This window comes from Narcine bancroftii, chromosome 6 (assembly GCF_036971445.1).
Source record: "Narcine bancroftii isolate sNarBan1 chromosome 6, sNarBan1.hap1, whole genome shotgun sequence".
NCBI lineage: Eukaryota > Metazoa > Chordata > Chondrichthyes > Torpediniformes > Narcinidae > Narcine > Narcine bancroftii.
The window spans coordinates 201,300,548-201,318,503 of record NC_091474.1 but is presented as its reverse complement, the minus strand read 5'-3'; the positions used below and the strand labels follow the sequence as shown (position 1 = coordinate 201,318,503).

At 39.2% G+C, this 17,956-nt stretch overlaps 1 protein-coding gene across 3 annotated transcripts in view; it reads right to left on the bottom strand.

Moving 5' to 3' along the window:
- Positions 1-10,890: 10,890 nt before the first annotated feature.
- LOC138736951 (E3 ubiquitin-protein ligase RNF19A) overlaps positions 10,891-17,956 on the bottom strand; it is a 104,794-nt gene continuing 97,728 nt past the window's right edge. The window contains exons 8-10 of one of the 3 annotated variants that reach the window (XM_069887208.1): positions 13,786-13,975; positions 12,505-12,713; positions 10,891-12,244 (exon numbers count right to left, since the gene is read on the bottom strand). In XM_069887208.1, coding sequence (XP_069743309.1) covers positions 12,530-12,713; positions 13,786-13,975 — 374 coding nt within the window. In that variant the 3' untranslated portion in view covers positions 10,891-12,244; positions 12,505-12,529. The remainder of the gene's footprint in view (positions 12,245-12,504; positions 12,714-13,785; positions 13,976-17,956) is intronic. The other 2 variants (XM_069887210.1, XM_069887211.1) reach the window with 2 other exon arrangements.

The window sequence follows — 17,956 nt, the reverse complement described above, 5'->3', positions numbered from 1 at the left end:
AGACCATCTGCAGCCTTACTCATGTTTGACACCATAATGTTCTTCTGCTACCAATAAACTTTCAGTGACTTTCCCACCACTGCCTGGCTGAACTGGTGTCTTCCTCTACTTACTTCTACCATTTGTATAAATATCTTCCCAATTACTGAATTCTCATCAAGGGACATGTCATGACAAAAGTTCCTGGAATACCACAGGACAAAAAAACTGTAGGAAATGTCATCATGAGGTCAGGTGCACTTTCCTGAAGCTTTGATGGTTGCTTGAGTAAAGGATAGGGATGTTTCCTCAAAATAATATGGATCAGATGCTTGATATTTGGACAAATGGACAGCATCTTCAACCTTAGTGAACATAATTTTAAAAATCCCATAAAATCCAGCAAGGAATAAGGATGCAGATCTATTAAAAAAACATTAAAATCATCAAATTGAAATAAAGCCCTCCTTTCTATTTAAATCAATCCTTCAATAAATATCTTGACCCTCCTCCAGCAATGCTATATGAATTTAACAGTTTACAAATCCAGAAATTAAGATTTTTTAGAGTTTGAAAATGTACATTAACCAATGCACATTGTATCACTGACAGTATTTTTTTAATATAACCTTCTTCAATCTCCAGAAAGGTTTTCTCATACCAACACACAAACTTCTGCTGCTCCATGTACTTAAGGTGCTTGTTTTCAGGCACTGAGGCCAGACACAAAAGATTACAGCATTCCACAACCAGAGCCACTTAAACCCTCATTAGCCCAAACCCTGCAAAGAGAAGCCTCTTGGCATCTTTCAGTTTCTGGCATCTGGCTGGAAACTGGATTTTTAAATTCAAACATTATTATTCCTTAGTATGTCCTTACTATTCGGAGATTTAAAACACAATGTCATTTTACTACTTGATTACATACCAAACCTAAAGAAATCTCTTGGTGCCTGCCACATTGACCACCGCCAGTGGGCTGATAACGCCTCAAACCGTGCATCTTGGCGCCTCACAGTTTGGCGGGCAGCAACCTCCTTTGAAGAAGACCGCAGAGCCCACCTCACTGACAAAAGGCAAAGGAGGAAAAACCCAACACCCAACCCCAACCAACCAATTTTCCCCTGCAACCGCTGCAATCGTGTCTGCCTGTCCCGCATCGGACTTGTCAGCCACAAACGAGCCTGCAGCTGACGTGGACTTTTTACCCCCTCCATAAATCTTCGTCCGCGAAGCCAAGCCAAAGAGAGAAGACATACCAAACCAGTATGGTCTGGCTTGAATTATTTTTCTCCTTTATGGGAAATATATTGGGGGCCTTTCACCTAATACCGTAGTTGCAATCTCAAACTCAAAGGACAAAATGTGACATTTTGAATCATGTAGCACATCATATCTTTGATATTTGTTTTATAGCTTCTGCTATAGGGTTAATGTAAAAGAAACTACGGCACATCAATTAGCCAGATAAAGTTGGAGGGTGTTTAGTGGAAAAAAATTATATTTGGATAAGGTTGAGGATATGGTATAAACTGGTGGGGACCAAATAATTTGACAGTTGCAATGAGCAAACACACTTTCACAACAGGGGTAACAAACTTCCTTATTTCTGTCTTTGCAAGGGTGTTACTGCTTGGTATCTGTGCATGACACATTTAACCACTGCTTGAAACACTCATTTCCTGTGCAAAACTATTCTGATAGCTTCTGCTCTTATCCCTCCTGAAATTCTAGATTCTGTTAGAAACATACATCTGGTTCATTTGACTCAGCCAAAATGAGTCACCAAAACTAAGGAGCTGATTGTTGACTTCAGGAAGGGAAAACCAGAGGTATACAATCCAGTAATCATTGGGAGATCAGAGGTGGAGAGGTTGAGCAAATTTAAGTTCTTGGGAGTCACAATCTTAGAGGATCTTTTCTGCACCAACACATTAATGGCATCATGAAGAAAGCACATCAGTGCTGCTATTTCCTCAGGAGTTTGCGGAGGTTTGATATGACACCAGAGACTTTGGTCAATTTCTACCGAAATGTGGTGGAAAGTCTGCTGACCAGCTGCATCCCACCCTCGTATAGGGACACCAATACCCCTGAGTATAAAGCTCTCCAAAAGATAGTGGACACAGCTCAGGACATCACAAGCAAAACTCATTCCTACTATCAAGAACATCTACAAGGAACATCTGGCATCAGAGAGCAGCAGCAATCATCAAGGATCCACACCATTCAGCACAAGCTCTGTTCTCACTGCTGCCATCAGGAAGGAGGTACAGGTACCTCAAGACCCGCACCAACTAATTAAGGAACTGCTGCTACCCCTCCACCATCAGAATCCTCAACAACAAACTCAATCAGGGACTCATTTAAGGGTTCTTCCTTGTGAACTTTATTGATTTAAAAAATTCTCTCTGTATTGAAGTTTGTTTACATTCATTATCTGTTTATAGTTCTTTATTTGTTTACATGTGTACACTATGTACAGTTTTGTTTACACTATCAATAAGTGGTAATTCTGCCTGACCTGCAGGAAAAGAATCTCAGGGTCATGTATATGTACTCTGACAATAAATTTGAACTCTTAAGTTTTAAAATAGTTATATACAATGATGTCAATTATCAGTAGTGTTCCGTGAAGATCAGCGTGGAAAACTTTGTCAGGTGTGATATACATAAATGTTTTAGACAAAAGCATTGGTGGTCTAATTAGCAAGTCTGCAGATGATACAAAATTTGGCAGATACTGAGGATATTAAATGATACAGCTAGATATAGATCTGTTAGAATATTGTCAGAGAAATTACAAATTGGAATTTAATCCAGGCAAGTGTGAAGTACTGCACTTTGGAAGTTAAAATGTAAGAGCATTCTGCAAATGGCAGAAGTCTTAAGAGCACATACACAGAGGATCTTGAGGTGCAGGTCCGTTGCGCCCTCAATGTGGAAGCACAAATAGAGCGATAAAGAAAGCATATGGCATTCTCATTGTCAGGATATTGAATATAAAAGTCGGGAAGTTATATAAATTTTTGGTTCAGCAACTTTTGGAACATTGAGTGCAGTTTTCATCACAATACATGAAGGTTGTGGAAGCTTTGCAGAGATGCATATAAAGAAGTTCACCTTTTAAAGAGTCTTGCCTGAATTAGCAAGTACTAGACATCAAGAGAAGTTGGATAATTTGCCCTGGAGAGTCAGAGGGGCAATGTGATAGAAATATATAAAATGATGAGAGGCATGGATAGGGTAGATAGATACATAGAACATTACAGCATAATACAGGCCCTTTAGCCCATGATGTTGTGCTGACCAAAAGAAATCTACTCAAAAAATTAAATCGTCCTTATCTTGGACCCATTACCCTCCATTCTTCTTGCATACATGTGCCTGTCTAAGTGTCTTTTCAATTACCTTATTGTACCAGCCTCCACCACCACCCCTGCAATGAATTCCAAGCGCCCACTATTTTCTGTCTAAAAATACTTACTTCTGATACCTCCCTCCTCTCATGTTATACAGATATCCTTTGGTGTTTGCTATTCTTGCCTTGAGAAAAAGGTGCTTGCAGTCCACCCTACCTATACCTCTCATAATCTTGTAGACCTCGATTACATCACCTCTCTTCCTTCTCAACCCCAAAGACAAAAGCTCTGTTAACCTTGTCTCATAATACACATTCTCCAATCCTGGCATAATCCTGGAAAATCTCCTCTGTGCCCTCTCCATAACTTCCACATTATTTCTGTAATGAGGGGACCAGAACTGAAAACAATATTCCGGGTGTGTTCTAACCAGGGTTTCATCAAGCTGCAACATTACCTCACCAGTCTTAAAGGCCAGCAAACCAGAAGCTTCTCCAACTACCCCATCATCCTGTGCAGCAACCTTGAGGGAGCTGTAGATTTGGACCGCAAGGTCCCTCTGTTCCCCACACTGTTAAGAATCCTGCCATAACCATGTACTCTGCCTTCAAATGTGACCTTCCAAAATGCATTACTTCACACTTACCCAGATTGAACTCCATCTGCCAATTTTCAGATTTATTGTTATATACATATAGAGTACATCACCTACAACACTAAGATTTTTTTTCTGCAGGCCAGGCAGAATTACTAAAAAAACTACACAGCATATACATGTAAACAAATTAAGAAATATAAACAGATAATAATGCAAATTGACTGTGCAATATAGAGCAAAATAAAAATCAATGAAATGCACAAGTAAGAGTCCCTGATTGAGTTTGTTGTTGGGGAGACTGATGGTGGAAGGGTAGCAGCTGTTCCTGAACCTGCACCTTTATCTCTTTCTGATGGCAGCAGCAAGAACAGAGCATGTGCTGGGTGGTAGGGATCCTTCATGATGGCTGCTGCTCTCTGACAATGTTCCCTGTAGATGTTCTCGATATGGGTTTTGCCTGTGATGTCCTGGGCTACGTCCACTACATTTTGGAGGGCTTTATTCTTGGGTATTGCTGTCCCCATACCAGTCCGTGATGAAGTTGGTCAGCCCACATTCCACCACACATATATAGAAATTTGTCAGGGTTTCTGGTGTCATACCAAACCTCCACAAACTCTTGAGGAAGTAGAAACACTGACGGGCTTTCTTCACGATGCCATTAGTGTGTTGGTGCAGAAAAGATCCCCCAGGGTTGTGACTCCTAAGAACTTAAATTTGCCACCCTCTCCACCTCTAATCCCCCAATGATCACTGGATTGTATACCTCTGCTTTTCCCTTCCTGAAGTCAACAATTAGCTCTTTAGTTTTGGTGACATTGAGTGTAAGATTGTGTTGTTAAACCATTCATCCAAGTTTTCAATCTCCCTCCTGTACGCGGACTTATTTCTTTTCTTTATACAACCCACTAACGTGGCATCATCGGCAAATTTGGTGGTGTTATTGTCGTACTAACCCACACAGTCGTAGGTGTAAAGTGAGCAGAACAGGGGGCTAAGAACACAGCCCTGTGGTGTTCCAGTACTGATGGAGATTGTGGGGAAGTCGCTATTTCCATTCTTCACTGATAGTAGTCTGTAGTCTGGAGGTGAGAAAATTCATGATCCAATTAAACTGTGGGGTATTGAGTCCCAGTTCTTGGTGTTTGATGATCAGCTTTGAGAGGACGATGGTGTTAAATGCTGAACTCTAGTTGATAAAGAGCATCCTGATGAATGCATCTTTGCTGTCCAGGTGTCCCAGAGCTTTGTGTAGAGGCAGTGAGATGGCATCTGCCATAGACCTGTTACTATGATAGGCGAACTGGAATGTATCCATGTCACTGCTCAGACAAGAGTTGACATACTTCAACACCAGCCTTTCAAAACACTTCATCACTGTTGATCTAAGTGCCAAACTCTGTATCCTGTCTATGTCCTGTTGCAATCAACGCCAGCCTTCAACACTATCCACGACTCTAACCTTCATGTCATCTGCCAATGTACTTATCCATCCCTCTACTTCTTTATCCAGGTCATTTAAAATCACAAAGAGCAGGGGTCATATAACAGATCCCTGCAGAAACTTACTATTTACTGACCCCCCAGCCCCCACCTCCACTCATGCGACCAGGCACAATACATTCCATTGACTACTATCCTTCACTTTCTGCAGGCAAGCCAACTCTGAATAATATGTCATGACTTTTTGAATGAGTCTACCATGGGGGACATTGTCAAATGTCCTTCAAAAAACCCAAATACACATTAATCAATTTCTTGAAACTTCCTTAATAAAGCACAATTAGGCTCATGAGGCATGACCTACTTCTCACAAAGCCGTGCTATCACTGAGCCTGTACTTCTCCAAATGCTCATAAATCCCATTCCCCTCTTAATAGTTTGCCCATCATTAATGCCAGACACCCTGGTCTACAATACCCAGGATTTTCTGTGAGAATTTTCTCCGGGATGGAATCTGCAAAATTAAAGAGCTGGTTATAAACATCTAGAAGAGAGATGGAGCTCACTCCCTGGTCCGCATCAAAGATGATGAAGTGGAGTTAGTCGACAGCTTTCAGTTCTTAGGAGAAAACATCTCCATCAACTTGTTCACCCATTGGACACAATGGCTATGAAAGCGCACCAGCACTTCTATTTTCTCACCTGCATCCTTTAACAGCTTCTACAGATGTACTACTGTCAGAGTGATTCACCATGGGCTACAGGAATGCTCCACTCGTGATCACAAGAATCTGCATTGTGAATGAGGCTCAGTCAAGAATCCTTTATTGTCATGTAATAATACAGAATATATATTATATGAAATGGCCTTTTTGCCTGCCGTATTGGCAGGCAAAAAGGCCATTAGTTTCACTTGGCATTCTTTACAGTATAAAAAAAAGAAGCAAAAGAGATTCCCTTCAGAACCACTGGATTCACCTCCAGCACTGCTATAGCCTCAAAGACCCCTGATCAATACATCAGCAACCTGAGCTCCAGATACAAACCTCCAACACAATCAAGAAGCCTCCAATGCCTGATGATCTTTGGGAGGCTTCTTGCCCTCAGCATCCTCTTGAATCCCAGTTCTGATAGCTGGTTCTCATGCCACAGTCTACAGCAGTCCATAGCTTGTGCTGATCCCCTAACTGCAATCACCCCCAGCCAGTGTAAGTCCCTCCACCACTGGGCCCCTTGCCATTCTACTGGTCAACATGCCTTCTCTACTTCTTAACTGAGGACATTCTCCCTATTTCAGGTGCCTTGCTCCAGTCTGATGCTCCCCAGAGTCAGCAACCACTTGTGGCTGCTGTCGGGCACAGGAGCTGCCATCTTGGGCACCATCCATTGCAGGATTTTAATTTCAAAACACCGTTGGCTCTTTAAACAGGTCGTTTAATGCCTGAACGAAGATGCCAGTTAAACCTTCTGGAGCATCACTGTGCCTGTGCTCTCCACACTCCCAGGTCCATGCCAGCAGCAGTGCTGCAGCAGCTTTGGTAGTGCTGCCATTTCATTTTCCTTTTTGAAGTCCCTGCGAGCAGCGACGGCCTGTTGCTGCTCCTCCCCCCTTCCATCAACTCCATCCACACCTCCCACAGCCTTGGAAATACAACTGACAAGTTTATCATACCACCCCAGCCATCCTCTCTTCAAATTGCTCCTGTCAGGAAGAAGATCCATACGTATGAGATCACACACCACCAGATTAAAGGGCAGTTTCTTTCTCAGTGTTATCAGACTCCTGAATGAACCTAGAAAAGTAAAATTATGTTACCCTTGCTCTGCACCAACTGATCTTTCTCTGTAACTTTGCACTTGTACTTGGTTATGTTTGCTGTACTATATATGAGATATTTAGTTGGACTGTTAACAAAACAAACTTTTATCACTGTGCTTTAGTAAATGTGACAATAGACTCTTGAACTTGAGGCATCCACTCACAGAAATAACCCTTTACTGTCACCTATTTCAGTGTCAAATTTGGATCTAAATTGCAAACTTGTCCTCACCTGTTGGGCTTATATCTGACATGGCACCTTGTTAAAGGCCTTACTCAAGTACCATTTTCATCAATACATCCTCAGAAAAATTCAAATCACTTTGGTCTGACAAAATTTACCCTTGAGAAAGACACAAGGTCCCTGCCTATCTAAATGTCATTAATCCTGCCCATCAGATTTTTTTTCTAATATTTTCCCTATTGCTTTGTCATCTGGGTCACAGGTCTGAAATGCCCAGGCTTTCCCCTACTGGCCTCCTTGCAAAAGGGTTCCACATGAGCCATTCTCCAGTCATCTGGTACCTTACCTGTTTCCATTAAATATGTAAAAATACTTGCTGGTGCCCCAGCAATTGCTTTCCAATGCAGCTTGAATTAAATCTCATCCATTCTGGGAATCTATCCCCCTTTCAAGCTCACCAAAGGCAACTAGTACTTTTTATTACTTTCTAAGTTCTCCAACAAATACACTTTGTAGGTGAGGCAGAGTTTTACACGCACATAGTCCAACCAAATCTACTGCATTCAGTAATCCCTCCTCTACGTCAGTGAGATCAAAGACAGATTGGGCAATTGCTTCACCAAACGAGCTTCCTGTAGCCAACCATATCAACTCTCCTGATCATTCCTACAGTGAAATGTCTGTACTTGGTCTCAATCATTAGGAGGACAAGGCCAAATGTAAACTTGAGGAGTCACACACCATATTCCTCCTGGGAAGCCTTAAACCTAATGGCATGGACATTGATTTTAGGTAAACCCTATTCCCATCCAATTCCATTGATCCCATCTCTTCTTTATCTACTCCTGCACATTTTTTCTCCCTTTCTCCCTCGACCTGTCCCTCCACCTTCCACTCAATCATCACTGGGACCCTCCCCCAGCTTCTTTCCCCCTTTATTCAAACTTGCTACCTTGATAAAGCATTCTGACCCAAAATATTGACTGTTTATTTCTACCCATGGATACTGTCTGATCTGCTGAGTTCCTCCAGCAATTCTCTACCACAAAGTCTATTTCTTTCTTTAAATACCAATGAAAATTGTTTTGACATTTTTTTTTGCGTCCACAGATTGCCAGTTGTCCCTAATGGGCACTATTCTTTTCTGTGCTTTTTTTGGGTCCTTACTATTTTTCTACACAGCACTCCTGCATGAGGTTCTACTGCCCAGTTGTGATGCCAACAGTCCCATTCAAGAAGCCTGTTAAAAGGGCCAATTTAAAATAAAACACCTTTGAAACCATGGAGGTCCTTGCCCAAGAATGGTGGCACTGATGCTTGGCAGCAGACCATGTGATGGGGGAAATCTGTAGACCAGCATCAAACCAGAGGCAGAAGAACACTTCCTTACTGAGAAGAAAACATCTGGAAGGTGACCTAACAGGGAAGGTGACCATAACAGAGACTCTTTTACTTTTCTTTCTCATTGGTGGGGGCGCAGGGCTATGCCAGTGGCTTATTTTGTCTTTACAATAAGCAAAAGTTGACAAATTTTGTTTATTATTATGACAATAAAGGAATCTTGAATGTCTTTGCATTTACCTTTTTCATGTCTGCCAGTAATATTGTTCTAATGTGATTCTTCAGTGGCTGAATAAGGAAATATATTCACATAAATTAATATCATGATGTTTAAACACATTTAAAATGCTTAAATATGTATTGAAACATGTTATTAGACATTTATGATCCTGCAAAAACATGCATTTTTTTCTAACAGGAATGCAAGACCAAAAGAAGTGACTAAATCCTTGTGTTACTCGTTTTCCAGCATCTGCAATCTTTCTCATTTGTCTACGAATCCCTCTCAAATCTGATTTGATTTTAAAATATTTGTTCAATCTAAATGTTGATAGTAAAAAAAATTACATTTCTGGGTAAAGGGAAAATTTTCACTTAAAGTACTTAGCATTAATCTTATTGATGGATTATGGAAGATAAGAATTTATCAGGTAGTCGATAATCAAAGGGGAAAGATGACTTCTTAGCATATGTTAATTCATTGGAAAGATGCAACCATGCACCGTGAGTCCACGCGTTACTTCCCTTTAATAAATCTCTTGAAAAAAATTGGATTGTGTCATGCGTATAATATTAGCAGAAAGAAAATTATAAATTCTTTGGACCAAGGGTTTGTAGGGCCTCTCAGGTTTAGTTTAGTTAAACTATTTAGAAGGATAATGAAATTTAATAGCATTAAGAAACTTTAGGAAATGGGGCCAATGATCTTGAGAATGGAGGTATTTCTTTTATTATGAAAATCAGAGAAAGCAAGTTCCATGCAAAGGCTAGTTGAAATATCCGTTTCCTAGCAGATAGCAAATGCAAAATCAAAATTAAGAAAGTAGACATGTAGGTGTAGAGATTTATCATGATCCAAGTGAAAGGCAGAATAGATTAGATATATTTACATAGTGTAGGTCCTTACGAAAATATTGTCTCCTGAAAAGGCTTGAATGAAATATTTTGGAAAATGCATGGTTTGATTTATTTTTAAAATGTTGCAATTCAGAAATCCATTCATGATAAAAATTAAAAATGGAAAATTTGCTTCCTAAAATATCAAACTGAGGGAAAAGCTATACCGCAAGTTTAAAATGGAGATGTGTCCTCAAAAAAACACTCGAGTTGTTGAAAAAGGGGAAACTTTTCAAAAAGGCCACATGTATTTGTAAATTAGAAAGACAAGTTCATAGACTTATTTTTTCCTCTCAGAGGGTAAAGGATTTTAACAAATCTAAAAGTGAAAAAAAATTGTTACGATGAATAAATGTGTCCCTCATTACTTCCATGTAACTTCAAGATGAAGGGCAGCTAGAAGAATTATTTATATTCTAATCCAAATACCTCCATTCAAATGACCATTTCCTCCATTCAGCCTTAATTTCCAAATAATAAGATGAAGTAAACTGAATGTGTTGAACATGGCCAAGACTGTACAACTAACTGAACTGAATACAACTTGCAGTCTTATATGGTTTGTAGATTTTAACCAATCTCAGGAAATGGAAATTAAGCAGTTATTCAGGTTTCAAAAAGATGACATCATTCAAGAGAAAATGACAACTCAAATTCATATTTTTGGTTATTTAGCAAAAGAATTATTCCAATGATGCACATTTACAACTTATTGTGATTCTGTCATTAAACAGGACAGGGCTATATAATGTGCATTAAGTTGAAAATCTCCACACTCACTATTATATTTCTTTGAGACACACAGGAAGCAAAGACATGCTTTAAAAACCTCTCTCCCACTTATGTAAAGGTGTTTTCATTTCATAACCAATAGTTTTTTTTAATCATAATTTCATTTCATAATCACAGCTTATTGCATTGTGTGACATTGCACCATAATATTCACTTCTGGCTGTATCCACCATTGTGTGTGCAATGTAGTGAATTATAGATAGATACAATTCTTATGTAATTTTAATCTTAAGGACCATCTTACAATTACACCAAGTTTAATGACAAATATGTTTAATATCTCAGCTGCCATGTCAACATGTGCACATTGGTTTTGCTCATACAGCAACAAAGCAGAAGTTACAATGAATATTGACAAATGATTTTAAATTGGATTATGTTCTAAATTAAAACAACCATGCAGTTTAAAAGGAGCATCCCTTGACAACAGACTTAACAAAGCACATTGAAAATACTGCAAAAAATTCACTTAGTGATTTATGAATAATGAAAAGAAAATGTTTTATCATCTTCTAATACAAGGCAACCTTTTATTAAAGAGAATCAATTATTTTGTTGGGTTAGGATGTTTTCTTTTGTAACTTAGAAGTGACAGTTTCTGGAATATTATTGTTAAGGACTAAGGCAATAGCATGTCAGGGGCAAGGATATGGCACAATGAAGGCCTGGCAATGTCATATTTGGAGTTCTGCAATGTTTCATTCTTAGAAATCAACTTTTGAAAATTTGAACTGCTGTCTTTGTACAATAGTGGCAACACGAGTATGCTTGCAGTCCAGTTTATGAAGGAATGCTCCTTTAAGGTATGGAACCAGTTTTTGCAGATGGAACTAGTCAATCTTTGGTGCACAATTTCACATAGCAGCAAAATAAGGTTTCTCCCTCTGACCGAACATGCTCAAAATGTGCTGCAACCAAAATGTTTTACAATTCAGAATGGAGAGTCTAATGTCTCATTTTACAAAGATTATCAAAGGACCATCTGACTATTTAGCTCCAAGATGAGGTTAATTATAAAAATAACATTTTCTTCCAGCTGATACAAAGCTAAAGCTGACTCATTTAATTCAACAGTAATACCTGTTAATTATTCACTGATAGTGCACACATTTGAGATATTAAACATGCTATTCCAAACTCTTGCAGGCTAATGTTGTCTGCTGAGCATTTAGCTTTTAATATAATCGGTGTATATTCCTGCAATGCTTTCTCTTGTTAAAATCAATTCTGTTCCATTTCTTCGATAATTCAACATACTAAAGCAAACATTTCTGGCCTTCAGTGGTCTCTGGATTTAAGAGAACCACCAGAGACTGTACAAAACTTTACGCTAACTCTGATATCATACTTCTTGTTTACTTCCACTTAAACAATTGGTGATATTTTGCAGCAAATGGCCTTCAGAATTGGCAAATATTACACTGCGCATACAACTCGAGACGGTGAGCAGTGAAACTACAGGTTCATATTTCAGCATCCATCTCAGAAGACAAATGTCACAGCATAGTTTTGTAATTAAAATGTCAAATTGCTGTTTCAAGGTTTGAAATCGAGTAGAGATTAAAGTGGATTTTCACCAGCCATAGGCAGAGTGGCAGGCACATTCAATCCTGAACAAAACAAGAAAGCTGTTGTTATTGCTGTCATTGAAATAATGCAGTATTCTTCATGAACAATAACCCCCTCCAGTGGTCACCATTAGAAAAGTTCTTATTTTGGAACTCAAATTCCATTTTAAGCTTGGAGGTTTTACACCAAAAAAAGTAATTTGCCTGTATCTAAATGGAGATATTTGAGTTTATAGCTGCAAAAACTCAGCATTCAACAATCATTCTAAGGACTGAATAATGGGAGAAAAAAATTAATGCACCTGGAAAAACAGGGTTCAAAGTCTTTCATACACAGGTTTGAATGGAAATCCTTTCAGTATTTGGGCTAGTGTTGTATAACAGTTCTCTAGAACAATGTGGTGATTCCATGGACAAGCTGTGAACAGACAAGTAGCTACTGTTGCTGCAGTCCTTTGCCCCACCAGGCTCTGTTTCAATATCCACATGGACCTCGATGTTCTTTCCCTCCCTATTACAAAGACAGCATTTAGCATGGGTTACCAAAACCACAATATATTGCATAATTATTAAATACAAATTCACAAATCGAAGGGAAAGATAAAAAAATATACAGATGCTGTAAAAAAAAAGAAATTAAAATGAAAGAGCACTGACAGCATTTATCAGGTCAATTAGCATCTGGATAATGTAGTGCATTGGAACTGGCAAAGCATTGCCAGGATGAGCCAAATCACCTCTGCATGTTGCCGGCCTGCTGTGTTTCCAATATTTTCCACTGGATATGAAAGGAACACAATTTTGGAAACATTATGAAATTTTCTATCAAAAAAAAATAAAAGCATTCTTATTTCTGATAAAGAGAAAGTATAATGCTACCTGGTAAGTAAAAGTACAGAAGGGAAGAGAAGAATAACAACCTTACTTTCTTGTGATTGGTGTAGCAGGGGGAAGATTATGGGACTTTAACTAACTTTCCCCTTTGATTTGGCAGAGCTTTGATTCATGTTGTTGAAAATTAATCAGTATATTTACATTGTCATCAATAAGCTATCTTGCAATTGAGATGCTCAATTATTAATAAAAATGATAAGAGTAACATAATCAGAACTTTTTTGGATGTTATCCAGACTCAGAGATTTCAAAACTGATTCGTCTAAATCAGTGGTTTCAAACTGCCCCCCAAACTCACATTCCATCTTAAGCAATCTCTATCTCCTAGGTTTTCTGTGATTGGTAAGGTATTGCTTAAGGTGGTATGTGCGTGGGAAGGGAAGGTTGAGAATCACTGCTCGAGACCCAATTGTTACTGAAATAATTTGTTTGAGAAAAATTGTCATTGGCCCATTTCCTTTGGAGTTATGAAACTGTGCACATAATGAATCAATAAGGTACAATTAAAATAGTGGTTTTCAAACTTTTTCTTTCCACTCTTACCACCTTAAGTAATCCCTTACTAATCACAGAGCACTTATGGCATAGGGATTGCTTAAGGTGAAATGTGAGTTTATGTGGGCATTTTGAAAACCACTGGTCTTTATTAACCGCATATACAAGAATTTTAACCTTCATTATAAACTTACCTGTTTGAAGAATCCTGCTCTGTACTAAGCATGCTTCCAGCCAGTGCAACTGTGCTTGCAGATTGATCATTTTCTAGTTTTACACCTGCTCTGTCCAAATTGCTTCCACTTGCACTCAGGCCACTGGTAACCTCTTGCACACTGCTACCACTGATACTGTGGTTATGTAACCTTGGCCGTGGTTCATTAACTGGAGAAAATGTGAAGCGTGAACGCTTAATACAGTTGGAACACAAAAGTTGTTTTTAAGCAACTGCATATTTTGAAATATAGGACATAATCATTATTATCCAAATGCACAATTCACAACTGAATTCTACTTTACCATTCTATTTAAGGCCAACATTAAAGTTGTGCAGGAATGGATATAATAAATAAAAAATGATGCCCTCCAAACAAAAAAAAAATAGTATTCTCTTTTCAACACAAGTCTGGCAACATTGCTGGAGACACAAGTACAGCGATGTATTGGCTACATAGATGAGTTAAAAGTGGTAAAAATCTGAATGGATGGAAATAAAATGATACTACACAATACACATTTACACAAATGCCACATTCCTGTCTTGGTAATTTCCAAAATTGTGCTTTGCTTAGGAGCTTGAGAAATTCTCTGCAGCCCAGTTACATCATACTTTAGTCCGGGAAGCTCTTTGGCCTTTCACTTGGAGAAATGCCTTCATATCTTAGAGATCGCAATTATTGCTTGTTTACATACTTCTCAGAAACAAAAGGGCGGGGATGGAAAATTAAACCTCCCTTGCAAATTCAACTGTGATTCAGCATCTTAAAAATAAAAGATAATTGGGAATAAACCAACCCTGGCCAATTTCAACGAATTGGACATTATGACACACCACTCATGAGAATATCTAATGTTGAAATTGTTCGAAGTAGTGCCAATAACCATATCAATGCAGAGTAGAGGCTTTCACCCTCCAAATGTTGAAATCTGTATCCTTAAGTGCAATGTGTCGAAAAGATATTGGATTAACAATTAGCATTTAATGTAAAAGAAGTTCATAGCCAGCCAAATAAGAATCATGCCTGCGTGACACATTTTAAAGGCAGAAACAGAACACTGTCAACCTTGTATTAAGAATAATGAATCTAATCAAAGCAGTGAGAGTTGATCTGGAGAGACATCTACAAGGTTTGACTTTTAAAATTGCCATATGGCAAGACAGCATTTAAGAAAATCAATTTCCTTCTCTCTGACTAGGTTTGTCCATAGACAACAACAAAGTGAGGCACACTGTCTATTTCTGCTTTTTCAGCATTTGCCCAGATACCAATTGCTTATAACAGTTTTAGGACAATGACAAAACAACTTTTTACATAAGCAAGTCACATAGCTTCCAGATGGGAAACTGGTAGCTAATTTTGAAACACAAAGAATGCCTAGAAAATTTAATGGGAGGACGGCAGCAAAATAAATGGAGCTAAAAATGGCAATTGTTTTAAAATTTAAAAAAAAAGGCTAATCTTGGATCATATGGTTTTTCCAAAAAATCCCCTCCAAATACTAGATTTTGACTGATGGGACAGTATTTTGCCAAATAAGAAACCGTAATATTCGAAACACATCACTAAGTTATGAAGTGCAATGAAAAAGAACAATGTTCACAGTGCGCGCATACTTAAAATTCTATCAAAAGAAGTCACAGTTGAAAAGTAAACATCATCTTCACACTACAAAATGTTTGGAAATTGCTTTCCTAACCAAGGTAAGAAATAAGGGAAGAGGAGGATTTTGCATATTGGATTGATTTTGCACTTTTAACCAGTAGCACAATATAAAGTCCTGTAGCCAGGAAACATGTAGCAAATGATACAAGAACTTGAATCACAGACTTAATAAGAAATGGCAGGAGGCAATACAACTTTTTTGAAGACAAAAGAGCTTGCAAATGCTGGAATCTGGAACAAAAACACAACACCGAAATAAATCAGCAGGTTAAACAGCATCTTTGGAGGCAAAATGTATATATTGTTATTTTGGGTCTGGACCTTTAACAAGGTTTGAGAGGGTAGACAGAGGATTGCCAGTGCACAGAAGTACTAGAGAGAGAGGTGGGTCAGAAGCTGGTAGATGAAAGGTGAAACCTGATTACTACATCAACACACACTTACCTGTCCAGCTAGATTGCTACTTTTGTTCCTTTTCCAAAACCCTCCCAACCCCACCTGATTAAGTGGTGTCACAACAACAACCTTTCACTCAACGTTATCAAAACCAAGGAAATTATTGTGGACTTCAGGAGAAAGTCAGGTGAACATGATCCACTTCTCATCGAGGGCTCAGTAGTGGAGAGGGTCAAGAACTTTAAATTCCTGGGTGTCAACATCTATGAGGATCTGTCCTGGAGCCTCGATGTTAATGCGATCATGATGAAGGCCCACCAGCAACTATATTTTGTGAGGTGTTTTAGGAAACTCAGTATGTTACCAAAGACTCTCAAAAACTTCTTCAGGTGTACTGTGGAGAGCATTCTGGCTGGTTGCATCATTGTCTGGTACAGGTGCCAACACACAGGACAAGAAAAAAAAAACACCAGAGCGTTGTTAACTCAGCCTGTGACATCCAGGGGCACCAGACTTCACTCCATTAAGGACATCAACAAGAGGTAGCTTCTATCCTCAAGGACCCCATCACCAAGCCCATACCCCTCTTCACTCTACCATGGGGTAAAAGGTACAGGAGCCTAAAGATTTCAGATTTATTGTCAGATTACATACATGACATCACATACAACATTCCTTTTTTCCTGTGGGCATGGAAGAATTACCACTAATCGGTAGTGCAAAAAATAAACTGTACAAAATGCACAATGTAATCAAAGAACTGTAAACAGATAACAAATGTAAACAACCTGACTGTTCAATACAGAGAGAACAAAAAGTAAAATGAATAAGTGCACAAGTAAGAGTCCTTAAATGAGTCTCTGATTGAGTTTGTCATGATGGAGGGGTAGCAGCTGTTCCTGAACCTTGTGGTGCGAGTCTTGTGACACCTGTACCTCTTTCTCGCAGCAGCAAGAAAAGAGCATGTGATGGGTGGTGTGGGTCTTTGACAATTGCTGGTGCTCTCCGACGTCAGCATTCCCTGCAGATGTACACAATACTGGAGAGAGTTTTGCCTGTGATGTCCTGGGCTGTGTCCACTACCTTTTGGAGGGCTTTACGCTCAGGGGTATTGGTGTTCCCATTCCAAAATGTATGCAGCCTGTCGGCACACTTTCCACCTCACATCTGTAGAAATTTTCCAGGATTTCTGATGTAATTCCAAACCTCCACAAAGTCCTGAGAAAGTAGAGGTGCTGAAGTGCTTTCTTCACAATGCCATTAGTGTGCTGGGTCCAGGAAAGATCCTTGGAGCATTTAAATTTGCTCACCATCTCCACCTCTGATCCCCCAATGATCATATACCTCTGACATTCCCTTCCTGAAGTCAACAATCAGCTCCTTGCTTTGTTTTGGTGACATTGAGGGCAAGGTTGTTGTTGGTGCACCATTTATCCAAGATTTAAATCTCCCTCCTGTGTGCTGACTTATCGCCTTACTTTATACAATGTGCTACTGTGGTATTGTCGGCAAATTTGTAGATCGTGTTATTGTGGTATCAAGCCACACAGTCACAGGTGTAAAGTGAGTAGAGCATGGGCTACGAACACAGCTCTGTGGTGCTCCGGTACTGATGGAGATTGTGAAATAGAAGTTTTTACCAATCTTCACTGATTGTGATCCATGGTCTAATTACACAATCGGGTGTTAACTCCCAGGTCTTGGAGTTTGCTGATCAATCTTGAAGGGATGATGTTGTTAAATGTCGAACTCTAGTTGATAAAGAGCATCCTGATGAATGCATCTTTGCTGTCCAGGTGTTCCAGCGCTTTGTGTAGAGCCACTGAGATGGCATCTGCCGTAGACCTGTTACTACGATAGGCGAATTGGAATGTATCCATGTCACTGCTCCGACAGGAGCTGATATGCCTCATCACCAACTTTTTAAAAACTTCATCACTGTTGATATAAGTGTTTCTGGTCAATAGACATTCCGGCAGGTTACTGCACTCTCCTTGGGCACCAGTATGATTAATGTCTGTGAAACCGGTGGGTACCATGCCCTGCTGGAGCGAGATATTGAAGATATCCGTCAATATCTTGGTAA